The sequence below is a fragment of the Crassostrea angulata genome, chromosome 1, assembly GCF_025612915.1.
Source record: "Crassostrea angulata isolate pt1a10 chromosome 1, ASM2561291v2, whole genome shotgun sequence".
In the NCBI taxonomy this organism is placed as follows: domain Eukaryota; kingdom Metazoa; phylum Mollusca; class Bivalvia; order Ostreida; family Ostreidae; genus Magallana; species Magallana angulata.
In genome coordinates, this window is record NC_069111.1 from 18,490,701 (window position 1) to 18,503,750 (window position 13,050).

At 31.6% G+C, this 13,050-nt stretch overlaps 1 protein-coding gene across 1 annotated transcript; it reads left to right on the forward strand.

The window, feature by feature from the left end:
• Window positions 1–5,740: 5,740 nt before the first annotated feature.
• On the forward strand, window positions 5,741–10,380 carry LOC128177943 (uncharacterized). Its single transcript, XM_052844879.1, has 6 exons — window positions 5,741–6,020; window positions 6,510–6,565; window positions 8,212–8,470; window positions 9,284–9,334; window positions 9,464–9,622; window positions 10,074–10,380. Exons 1-6 carry the CDS (start codon window positions 5,741–5,743, stop codon window positions 10,349–10,351), a joined length of 1,083 nt encoding a protein of 360 aa, XP_052700839.1. The 3' UTR covers window positions 10,352–10,380.
• The last annotated feature ends 2,670 nt before the right edge of the window (window positions 10,381–13,050 follow it).

Consider the following 13,050-nt stretch of genomic DNA (forward strand, 5'->3'; position numbering starts at 1 on the left):
ACGTTTTAATAAATGTTCCATACAAAAAACAACACCTTAGATTTACATATAATGCAATATATTGTTAGATATACACAAAAGTGCATCTTGGATGCGCATGATTTTCACAAATCAAAATGTATGAATTTCCTTAGCCTTGGCATTAGAATTCGTATCAAAGAGAAGAGCTGGTAAATTTTGATATTAATTGGCAATTAGTACTTTTAAAGAGGGCTACTTGCATAAGCAAGTAGCTGTTGTTTTAAATATTTTCGTAAATAATTCAAAAATTAAAAGAAAGATAACCTCATGCAATTTTCATTTTTTAAAAACATATTTAAAAATTGTATTTCAAAGAAGCAAAATAAATGGTCATTCCTAGAAATTCATTTCATTATTAGATGGTAAAAAAATGTAGTAAAAACCTCATCTGTCAAATCAGTTTTCAGGGGCCAGGGACGAGGTGAGTATCCACCTCTTTCCTATTGTATGATTTACATCATTAAAGTAGATGGTACTACTAGGCATTGGAACTAGCGATGAAACATCATTTATTTGATAATATACTAGTAGATAGAAATTTTTAATAAATTATAATTATGATTACTTTGAGTATATGTTGTCGGGAGTACATGCTTTTTAAGTAAGTAATACCTACTAGTATATGACACGTGCATGAGCTCTTTAGTTTAAACTAGATAGATCGTAGAGTAGCATTTATTTTATTAATTATTTTATTTTATCACCCTTTTCAATATTCATGACTTCCTACCAGCCCTAGGGCAGGCACGTAGCTTCGTTTTTGAAAGTGGGGGGAGGGGCAGACCATGGGGTTGGGGGGGGGGGGATTCATATTTTTTTCATGGCCCCATAAAAGTGGGGGGGGGGGGGGAACTACATCTTAATTCAATTTTTTGTATGTAAATTTAAGAAAAATCTTTCCGCAAAAAAGTGCCCCCCCCCCCCCCCCGATGTACGTGCCTGCTAAGTTAAAAAAGCATATACTCCATGGTTTCATCTAATAACATGAAAATCGGATTTCAGATCGTGTTGATTTATAGAGTTCAAAGTCGTGAAAATGACATGAGTGTCTGTACAAAAAAACCCAAAAGGTACATGAAATCCTTCATTTATGCTGAATAGATTATAAGTTCTTGAAATCTGACATTTGCCAACCACTTATGTACATGATAGATATCAAACTTCTTTAAATCATTGAACACTGAAAGACTGAGTTTAGCCCTATCTGAATTTTTTTTTTACCAAGGAAAGGATTTTAAAAAGTTCATTTGAACGAACATTGATCTATACACATAGTTTTATCTCTACTCGTGTTATGGTAAAATACATATTTAAACTTGTTTAAAGAGAGTATTACAGCATCTTACAGCACCATTGGTCTGTACATATATTTTATCTTTTCTCGTGTTATGTCTATATACATATTTTAACTTGTTTAAAGAGTTTTACAATATCTTACAGCACTTTAAAAACATCACCATAGAATATATATATTTATGAAAGTTTACTCTATTCAACTAGGCCCACAATAGAAGATCGACACATCTAAGGTAGCTACAACCAGTGTATCCAGCAACGTTTACTTTGTTTAAAATGTTTTAGCCTTTGTGATATAGATATCGAACTAATTCATATATTGAAAATATTGTTTTGTCTAAAAACTAGAATACATGTATTCAAATTGCGATCGACGTTCACGGCAATATTCGATTTATTCGGAAATAATGTACATCAAACCATTTCTTTTTGGAAGTAAACATATTAAATTAAGTGCTTATGACTAGTTTTGGTGTGTAGCATGCACACTTATTGGTTTGTAATATGTTAATGATGTCCCGTGTACGCAGGTTTTGGTAGTCCCGTGTACGCAGGCTTTTGTAAATTGTTATAGCAAAGTATCAGACAAACACACATCTACATCAAATAAAGCGAAGAGAATGTCTTAAAAATTGTATGCATTTTAACATAGTATTCAAATATATCAGTTTTACATTCCGGTGTCGGCCTCATATAACGAGTCTTCTATTTATTAATATATTCCTTTAGTTGTGAATTTTCATTGCTATGGTTTTTTTTTCAAATCTGTTGTTAAAGTTGCTTTATCTTATTGATATAAGTATTTCCTGATTAATCAAATTCTTGACTTGCGTCTAAGATTTCATGACTTTGAGCCCTTGGGCTCGTAACATAAAGGTTACTTAAGTCTAAGACAGTGCTTAAGTAGGACTTATGTACATTCTAAGACTTAAGTCCGTAACTAGAAGAGTGCTTAGTAAAGACAATTTACCCAAAACTTAGGCGGCCGGTAGAGGTGACTTAAGTATGTCTTAAGTATTGTTTTCACACATTTAGAAGTTTTACTGTTAATTATTTCAATTCAGGATATGATTACAGAGTATTAATCACATTATGATATTTACAGCGAATGAATATCTTAATATTTACCAATATAAAATTTTTGATTTGATTGATATAGATATTAATACATTTTCCATAAACCGGTAGTAAGCAAGTGGACTGCTGAATAGGTTGTAAACACGTAATGGTCGGTTTACAAGAAGTAACTGCATATATAAACTCGCGAAACTTGAAACTAAAAAAACGACGTTCGAAGACAGAAAAATCCTTAGCGATTTTAAATACGACGATTGCCTCATTTCAATTTATCGACTTAATGAAGAAATTAATATATAAATTATATATAAATTATACCCAGAATGTGTGAATTGCTTTATTGGTGAGGTAAGAGGTAAAACAAAAGATAAAAAGAAATCCACTATATGATTATATCAAGTTCCAACGGCATCGCAATATTACGCCACAGACAGTCTTCGAGAACGACTAAAATAGTGAATATTCGTCAAAACAAACAAGCAATAACAATAGACTGAATATATTGTCCGAGATCCATCGCTTTGAGCTTTTTAAAATTTTTAGGCACATATTTATATATACTCATGCCACCTTGAATATTGTGTCTGTACATTTACATCTACCCCATCAAATATCAAAGATGTCATGCACGTGTCTATATAAAAACCAATACATTCAAATTCGACAAAAGAAATGAAAAATACGTTTTTACTTTTTAACATAAACATGACTTAGCTAAGACATTGCTAAGTTTGCTTTATGTTACGGTATAAGACATACTTAAGCAGGACTTATGTAGGTCCTAAGATTCCGCCTAAGTCCTACTTATGACCCTACTTAAGTCAAAATCTTAGCATGCTTTACGTTACGAGCCCCAAGGCTACGTTTTACTAAAGAACTTGCGACTTTCGACCAAATTAATGAATGCTAATTATTCCCTTACTAATCAATGTTTTAATATTATAATAGTATTCTAACGGCTGTAAAATATAATTATGGAAATTAGAGTGGTTGTAAATAAATGGTTTTATTTAGGTTTTTTTTTTTTTTATTAAAGACCATTCTATGAGACTGAAATTAATAATTTTATGACTTTTCGTAAGTTCTTTTGTAACATGCAGTCCTGGTTCTCAAGATAAAATGTTTTTTTTTATTAAGGTCTCAGTCTTGGTTTCTCAAACATCTAGAAAAACTAGAGACATGCCAGATATTCATGTGATCTTTTAGTATCAGAAATAAAAATTAAAGGTCCAATGAGGACAACGCACCTCGGCAATGTTTGCCATTTTGTTTTAAAAACTAATGACGCGTTATGAGCATTATATAAATTGATTTGTTAACAGCAACACAGCGGCCATCAACTAATAAATTCATTCTTCTCTACATAACACAAGCAAAACAAAACAATGAAACCACTTTTTTTTTTTTTTTTTATAAATTTAGTCCAGATTTAATTATTTTTCACTAAAAAATTTCATATATTTATAGCAACGTAACGATTGCGCTATTCATTACATGTTTGGCATCATCTTCTCCATTTTGTAAAAGACAAATATATGTTTTCAATATATTGATAAACTAATAAAACAAAAGCAAGGTTCAGAAAACGAAAACCATGTAACAAAGTTGCTTGTGCTTGAATTTGGAACTATGGATTTTATATGGAGAACGTTCATGGTTTTTATTTTACTTCATCTCACATTTTTCAAAGGTAATACTATGTAAAATAAGATTTTTTTCCATTAGAACCATGGTTTAAATGAATGTTTACTAAACATTGATCTCATGGTTTTTTTTTATAGAAGAAAAAATAATTAGAAAAAGTGAAGGTGTTAATTCATTACATTGACATGTAAAAAAATATTAAAAGAGAGAGAGAGAGAGAGAGCAAAATCTTTAACAGCCAATTCTGATTTATATGAATAGGTAACACGATGACATGAGCATGTTGTTGAACGTTTGCATTTCTTTGTAAGTAAAAATACAGTAACTCTTCGGTTTGTATTTGTGGCATATATTTGTTTTAATTTGTGGCATGTAGTAACCTTACGGATAATTTGAAAACACAATAACCAATTTATGATTAGTAGGAATATCAACGAATAATTGAGTTCTCGACCGTCTTTTGGTCACTACGATCATTGAGTAAATTAGTCGATTACTTGTTCGAAATATATTATTTTTCCCTTAACACAATTAAAGTTTTTGGGCTACGAACGTAATAAACAGGTTTCTTCTCTTGGCATTTTCGGTCTCAAAGTTAAAGTCTTCCATCGGTGCCCTAGCACTTACTACCTTGGTGTCCAAGACCTTTTAAATGATTTTATACGTTTTTTGAATCTAAGACACGATGTATGTGACAGAAGCTTTTGGAAAAGACACATAGTTTTTTGTTTTTGTTTTTTTTTTTTTTAAAACGGGTACTCGTCAATCAACGAGTACTCGACTATCGCTCGACTGAAGCTCCCAATTAATCGACTAGTCTCTCCGAGTTAATTTGACATTTCTTACTGTTAGTTATGAACGCCTATTCATAAAAAGTTTTACTCTACTACTTCGAACTTATGAATAATGAAACAAATAAATGTATTTTCGAAAGAAGAAGTTGTTGAAAAAGTCACTTGTAAAATCTCATTTTACTTTCAAATATGTCATACATTCTTTCTCGAAAATGCCAAAAAAAAGTTTCATCTACCTAACCTTGAAATTTTTATATTATAAAGTGTATTTTGTAGTCATTATAACATTTTAAAAAGTTTGTTTTTTAAAAACTCGAAACATCTTAGTACTGTCTTTTAATAATCAAATCAGATAGAGATTCTTCAACGATCTTTTGAATTAAATTTGATGTAGAATTTAACTAAAGTTTTTTTAAATTTGAAACCGGAATTTTAATTTATTAAATGATTTATCAACGACATAGAAAAATAAAAAAATGTTTATACGTAAATTGTTTGTATTGAGCTATATGGTTGCTATAAATAAATTACTATACATTTCTACGTCAAAATAAATCTTTAAAAACCTTGTATACTTTATAGACAAGTTGTCTGTAGTGAACTAAAAATGTTATATCTATTTCTAGAGGTACAGTAGCTTATATATACAATATCTGTAACATTTTCTGACGAAATCACTGTAGTACAAATTAAGTTTATATTTAACAATTCTAAATCACGTAGGACCTTCATTATATTAACATGTAAGACGCATCATAAAACTTACTTCTCCGTCCAGAATTTCGGTGAATCATTTGTAGGTCACGTTCACGGTATCTTCAAGGTTATTTTATTCACAGATTTGTGAGTTTACGAGAATTTTCATTGTATCTGTTTCAGATCACGTTCACGGTATCAGAGCACCCTGGATGAGTACCTGGCAAACCTTTACTCAGTACCAACCCAGCCCGACCATCGTCCCCCACCCCCTCAACGAGTACCCTGCCAAAGTGGACTTGCAGATCCGCGTGACTGAAGGTTCTCAGGAACATATATTTTCTGGGATTGGTTCTTGTCAACGAGATGATGATGATCCTAATCCTTACGGAGGCATAGTTTACATTTATAACCACAAGGAAGTTAAACTCTATACACCTTCCATTTCTGATACACCTCAAAAGAATACTGATGGTAGTTTTGCCTATACTGGTGAGTAGTAATAGATATTATTTGGTATGTTATTAGTCAACTGACTTGCACTCAGGGTAGGCGAAGATTGCAAAACTAACTCCTTATCTTTTCAAGAAATGAAATGCCCAATTATAAGAGACCCGGAAAAGGGAAAATTACTTTTTATGAACTAAAAGATTTTTTTAAAGAGAAAAACTTTGTTATTTGGCCCCCCACCCCACTTACCGATTCCACCAAAGATACGTAGATACTTATTAATTTTAAGACTTGACTGATGTTTGGTATTATCTAAACTCACGGTTTTTTTTAAAATATATACATAATCATATATTTCCAATGCATAACCTTTACAAGTTTCAAAAGAAAAGAAAAATGTAGATCAGATTATTAATTTTATAAACACCCATGAGCTTTTGGAAAGTAGAATTTTATAATTTTTATTTAATGTTGATTGGAATACAAAGAAAAAAAGAAGTAAAAGATGGATAAAGTTTATTTTCTATTCAGGTGGATTGTCGTTTAATGGACCATTCTTTGGAAACTACACAACCGCTGACGTCAGAGTAAGGGTATGGAAAATGTGTGATTTCCCGCCAGCAAACTTTACGTCTGCTAATGCATATAATGTATCAACTTCAGGTAAAGCGCTTGTAGACATGCATCAACTTTTTTTTAAGTTTCAATAAGTAGATACATTTATTGTTTATTAAAAGTACAGAGTTAGGTATGAACTTATCAGCTTTCAAAAATTAGAACACAGTTACATTTATACCGTCAGAATTGACTAATATTCTTAAGAGTGGATTAATGCCTCCGTAAAGATAAGTGTACTTGATGCTGTGCTCTCATATAGTTACATAAACGCTCGAAATTTTATAATTTAAATTCAAAACAGTGTATAGTGCTAAACTAAGGTTTAACTACGCAACATGTAAACAGAAATCTGAGAAGAAAAAAAAACCCCGGGATTTGTAAAAAAAAAAAATCAGTTTCAGAAAATTTCCTTAGTAAAATTAGTCTTCAGTTATTGCTATGATAGGCACAGAATGCATAAATACATGTTTATCTAAATTTTTAATCATGGTTCAATAAAGATGTGCGCTTTATTTTGAAAAGTTCATCTTATACTGACATACCACACAATATTGGATATTATCCGGATCTTGTAATTGTACAACTAAAACTGCCAAATGGCTATATTTCTGAAGCACAGGGTAAAGTCAAGCTCTTGCTATCTTCTTCTTTTTCTTCCTCTCTCTTTTCCATAATTTAGCTGAGAGAATTGATTTATCCAAAATTCAGGTGCAGTGTTTAAGGAAAAATCGACGAACTCATACAACTCGATTTGTGGTGTTATAATGGCTTATGATAAGAACAACATTCGTCTTTGGCCTCCTAAAATTCTACACAGTTCCTTTGAATGTAAGTAAATAAACCACTTCAATTGTCTTTGTAAGTTTATCTGAAAAAATAAAATAAAAAAGAAAATATTGTCTGACAAAAATGTATATAGTTTGTTCCGAGTTATCGTTCCGACACTTTGTGACAGTTAAAAATTATATACAATTACTAGAGGTAATAAATTAATTTAATTTTATAATATTTGTAGTAGTCCTTATATGTTTATTTTTTTGTGCATGATAGAATAAAAAAATATAAAGCATGATTTTTAAAGATCACATTAAATTACACCCCCCCCCCCGAAATATAAGCTCCTGAATTATACGATTCGTACATTTCATAATTTACTTTACTCACCCTGTAAACATATATAATGCATGTTAGATTGAGTCAGAATTTTAATAACTAAGCAAGTAATAAACCGCAGTTTAAAAATTTTGTATATTCATGTTATCACTCAATAATATAATATGATCCCACTTTAGATGGAGTTTTTTGTTTGTCGGACGGATGGGCGTCGTCAGAATATTCCGAATATGAATATACGTCTGCGTCTGTTTATGTACAAGCATGGATCTTTAGTTCTTCCGACATTGTGTTTACTCAAACTGACACAAGAGGTTCAGGAATAAGTGTTTCTCCGACTATAGAAATGCCACGACCGTTCGATATCGATACTCATTTATTTCTTGTTCAAGTAAGTTATTACTATTTTTAGATAGTTACCATGAATTAATATTTTTATTGATAATTTTTCTAAGTCTAGGTTTGTGCAGATTGCAAATACACACGTACTTTATTATTGAAGTCACAAGCTGTGGACGGGGCCTATGCTAATTATGTGTTTGAAGGCACTGGATCAGCACAGAGCGACGGATCGACTTTCTTCGAAAGAATAGGCGCTGTGGTGTACGCGTATAATTCAAAAGAAGTCAATCTTTGGTACCCAGGATCTGAAGATTATCTTATATTCATTGGTGGAGCGTGGGGAAGCGGTGCCCCTACACAAACATCTAAAACAGCGAGTGTGTCTGTTAAGGTCATCAACGCTGAATCACCCTTGTCAGGTAGCACACGCAAGAATCGTTACAAAATTCATCGTACATTTTATAATATTTCAATATAACGCGCCAACTGATTGGTCTAGACCGTCAAGTGACAAGTAAAAAAAAAACCACAACAAAAGATCGTGTTTCTCGGGGAATAACAATCATTAATGATATTCTTCGGAAGTCTCGGGAGTTTTCATTCCATTGATAAGAAAAAAATCTCTCTTGAGAATACCATACGACATAAACAAACATGATCAAATCTAAAATATTTTAAATTTAAATTAGTCTTATATTTCAGAAAAATAATTCAACTATGTGATTTGAATATAGAGAAAAAAAACCCCTGGCCAGTAATTTACGAATATGATTTTTTGTGGAGAATTATATCTTTATCTATCCCTCACCATCATCAAATTGTACTATCATACTTTCATGTTTTATACTGAAATCTGGTTGGTTTAGAGGCAGTTGATAATCAGTTCTATTACCCTCGGCGTTAGCAACACACTTAGCAACGGGTAACACAACAAATTGTTACATACGCGTAAATTATGCGCTTACGGTTCGCCGTAGAATTCACGTCAATCCTATATAAAAGCAGTAAAAATTTCTATAAAATTAAGACATTCAGTATAATAAAATAAATAGTGACTGATTGGGAGGGTAACTGTTGAAATTGACACCCCTCGAAAACCATTGTCAACCTTCGCTTCGCGTCGGTTGACAATGGTTTCCTCGGGGTGTCAATTTCAACTGTTTCCCTCCCAAACAGGCACTTTTTATATAATATTTGTATCCAACAACATGTATTTATTTCATTTTCTACAGGCTGTGGGTTATCTTTGTGTTCTTCAAATTGGAATACACTCACCACTACTTGTAAGTTTAAGTAGTATTTCAATAAAATGATTTACAGATTAAGATATTAACCCTTAAGGAAGAAATTTCTGAATTTTACAAATCAAGACGTTTTATAAATAAATATATATAAAGCATAATTTCTTTTAGGCTCACCTTCTCATCCAATTGATATCCCTAATGCGGATAAATTTATTCTTGATAACAACACCATATATACGTGCGTGCCTGGTTACCAATCAAATGGCGGGAAAAGTGTGATTGCATACAATGGTACTAATTGGGAGGAAACGGACTACAGCTGCTCAGGTTAGAATGCTCTCAACTGATTATTTCAAATACAGTGTGTATAATAAAGATAAAGATAAAGGGTAAAAACATATAATTAATACCTGCAATTTATAGTTCTTATTTATACTTGTAGTTATCAATTTAAAGCTTACATTTCAAAATTACATTGAAGCATATACATGTAAAAGTACATGCATAAAGTATATCGCAAATGAAAAACCCCCCATATATTGAGGCGATATCGTATGCTGGTGTGTTTTCTTATTTAATGAGATTCTAATTGACATACATGTATTCAAAGCTAGTGTATTAAACACGCACACTATTTCAATGCATCAATTTTGATAATTTTCATGACTTGGCGTCATTTTTAAAGACACCTGGCTATGCATAAACTAAGTACATCCGTTTAAATCCTTATCATTTCGCTTTTCTTTGTTAATGGTGTAATTTTAATTAATCAATTTAGAGCCAGCTTCTTGTCTCGATAACAGCAACAATAAGACACTGTTTTACAATATCACTATCCTCGAAAAATTGGTGGAATCCCTTAAAAGGAACCTGACAATTGATATGAAAAACACAAGCGCATATCGTCGATCTTTGACATGCGCAACGGACCCTCGAGCAAGTGCCTCTCACCTCGGTTTTCTGGGAATATTTATTTTGAGTTTAACTGGAGGATTGTTCGTGTGTGCTGATCTTTCTAGAGTTGTGAAATCAACAGAAAAATTGTACTTTAAATAACGATGAAAAATATTTATATTTTCAAATACATATTTAGTTTACAAAATGCATGGAAACATTTATATGTACTTAAAACGTCATGAGAACCTGTTATTTGCATTTTAATTTTCTATTTATATTTTCATTGCATTTATGGTTATTAGTATTTTTTGTTAATCTTAATATTTATTATATGTTGTATTGTATTTTATTGAAAATAAATGACGTTTTTTTTTTACCAATATCAATAAAATGAATCTCATTTCGTAGTCGTCGAGACCGGGTGATGTTTTTTTTTCATTAAGGTTTTACTTTTCATAAAATGCAAAATCAATTTAATTTTGTTTTGGATTTAAAACATGAAAAGTACATCCTTTTTAAAAATATTGAATCACTAAGAGACTTACTGTAACACGTTCATATCATCACGGGACCGCTGAGAAGTTCACAGAATGCTCGTTTTGTGTGCATCGAAACAGGAAGAGGTAGGCAAATAAGAACCCATTAGCAATTACTAGTCCTTAAGACTTAAGAGAGAGAGAGAGAGAGAGAGAGAGAGAGAGAGAGAGAGAGAGTTGCTTGGCTATCGGTGACTATGAATCTGATTTCATGATCACTGTGAATACAGCACATCTTGAATGGACCGAATTCGACGTTAGAGCATTAAGTCTACATCTTTTATAGATACTCTTTAAAATTCCTTTATTCTTTATATCAATACCATTTACCTAAGTATCTTTATTCGTTACACAATCAATTTGATCTCGAACAATCAACAATACAAGAAATGGCACACTCCAACGCCAATACAATATAATTTGTGTAGTCAGGTTCAACATTCTGTCTTAAGTTATCAGACGAAACATCGTTTATTTTGTCTAAAATGTTATTACTTTCTTTCAACCAAAGATAATGAGTAAATATTCTAAAGTTAATGCAAAACAAAGTGATGTACTTTAAATTAGTTCTGTAAACGGAACCCATGATCTGTGATCAATATAAAGGTGAAGGTCACTGTAACAGAAGCTCGCTAATTGTTTGATGTATAACTGACGTAATGTATTACGTTAGAGACTTTGACACTCCTCTTTTTTTTTTAAATTTATAAATCCGCACATACTTTTTCCTCTTCCTACAAATACTGTAACAATAATGCAGAATCATTTTAACAACAAAAATCGTTCATAAAACATTTGTTAAAAGTTCACAAGAAGACATGAAAAGAAAATAATAAGCATAAAGTTATATCGATGTCAAAACAAAACAAACAATCTATAATCTGTTTGTATTTGAAATGAACTTCTTTCTGTAAGGTTTTAAGCTCACTATTTTGAACGGAACAAAAACACCCTGTAAAATCATCATCTAAAATGTTGCTACAAGTAGCCAATACATTTTATGAATTGATGAATTATTTAGTTTTCAAGCCTCTGCCGAGAAGGCCCGGAAAGGTGCGACTCTTATAAGTGTTTATTTAAAAAAAAATAGACAAAATATGTTATATGATTTCTTATTTACCATTGGTTTTATTAAATAACATACAAACCGATAGGGCAAATAGTTCTTTAAAATTGATTTTTAAAATTATTTTGTTATTTTTAAAATCTTGTTATTGTTTTTAAAAGGTTAAGTTTTGGAAAAAAAAAATGACATAGACGGATTGCAGTGCTAATTTGACCATGTTTTAATTGATAAACCGATATTTTAGCATTACTGATAATTATGCTGTTTTATAAAATTAATCTTGTAAGTGCTCTTGTGAATGTATAGGAAAGCCGAATAAGCAAATAAATACACTGAAAACATATGCACACCTTACAGCCTTATTAGCATAATCGGAGACTTTCTGATTTTTATATTAACGAAAAACTAAAAACCCCCGAGAAGGTCTAAATACGTCATTCACGGGAATTTAACGAGACCAGTTCGAGACTCTCGCAAATCGAGAGAGGAGTTTAGATCGAAAAAGTAAGAAAAAGTTTATTGTTAAATCTATCGGCAAGCTTTTTTAAATTCTTTAAAGTTGCAGAACATTTGCTTATTAATATGAATTCGAAGTTTGAAGTGATTGGCCTTATCTCGTTAAATATTGCTCAGCATGAAACCGCAGTTTTCGATTTTGTCAGCAATCTGAAACGTGCTAGGGGTAGCCATGTATCGGTAGAACATACTCACTTACAATGTTGAAGTAAATAAATATTCCTTTAAACACCTGCAATGCAATTATTCAACTGCATGTGTTACCAAAATATTAATAGATAGTTGTGAAATGTGACTTGAAAGACATGTGTTTAAACACATAACGTGTAATTGTTATTGATAATGCCACAATGAAATAGCAATATTTCTGACAAAGATGTTGAGAGAGATTATGTGGAGAGAGAGAGAGAGAGAGAGAGAGAGAGAGAGAGAGAGAGAGAGAGAGAGAGCCAAGACAAATTTTATAGTTACATATATGTCATTTCCCTTTCAATGAGTTGTTATAGCTGTTATCATGGTAATGTTTTGACATATGTCTCAGATACTGCATGTGCCCATAAAAAAGCGTAATCTGGGACACACCCTTTTGTTTTGATAATGACAGCATTTAGCTTTGTATTGGTTTACTTGCAGCCTCCATATGATCTGAAGATCAGGAATATAGAAAATATTGCCAATTTGATATTGCTAATGACCCAGTCAAGTCTGCTGAAGCCCAGAAGGTACATCTTTGTCATGTA

Coding starts and splice junctions, on each gene's coding strand:
- LOC128177943 (XM_052844879.1), top strand. CDS start 5,741: ATGAGTACCTGGCAAACCTTTACTCAGTACCAACCCAGCCCGACCATC. Junction 8,471..9,283: donor CGCTGAATCACCCTTGTCAG/GTAGCACACGCA, acceptor CATTTTCTACAG/GCTGTGGGTTATCTTTGTGT. Junction 9,335..9,463: donor GAATACACTCACCACTACTT/GTAAGTTTAAGT, acceptor AATTTCTTTTAG/GCTCACCTTCTCATCCAATT.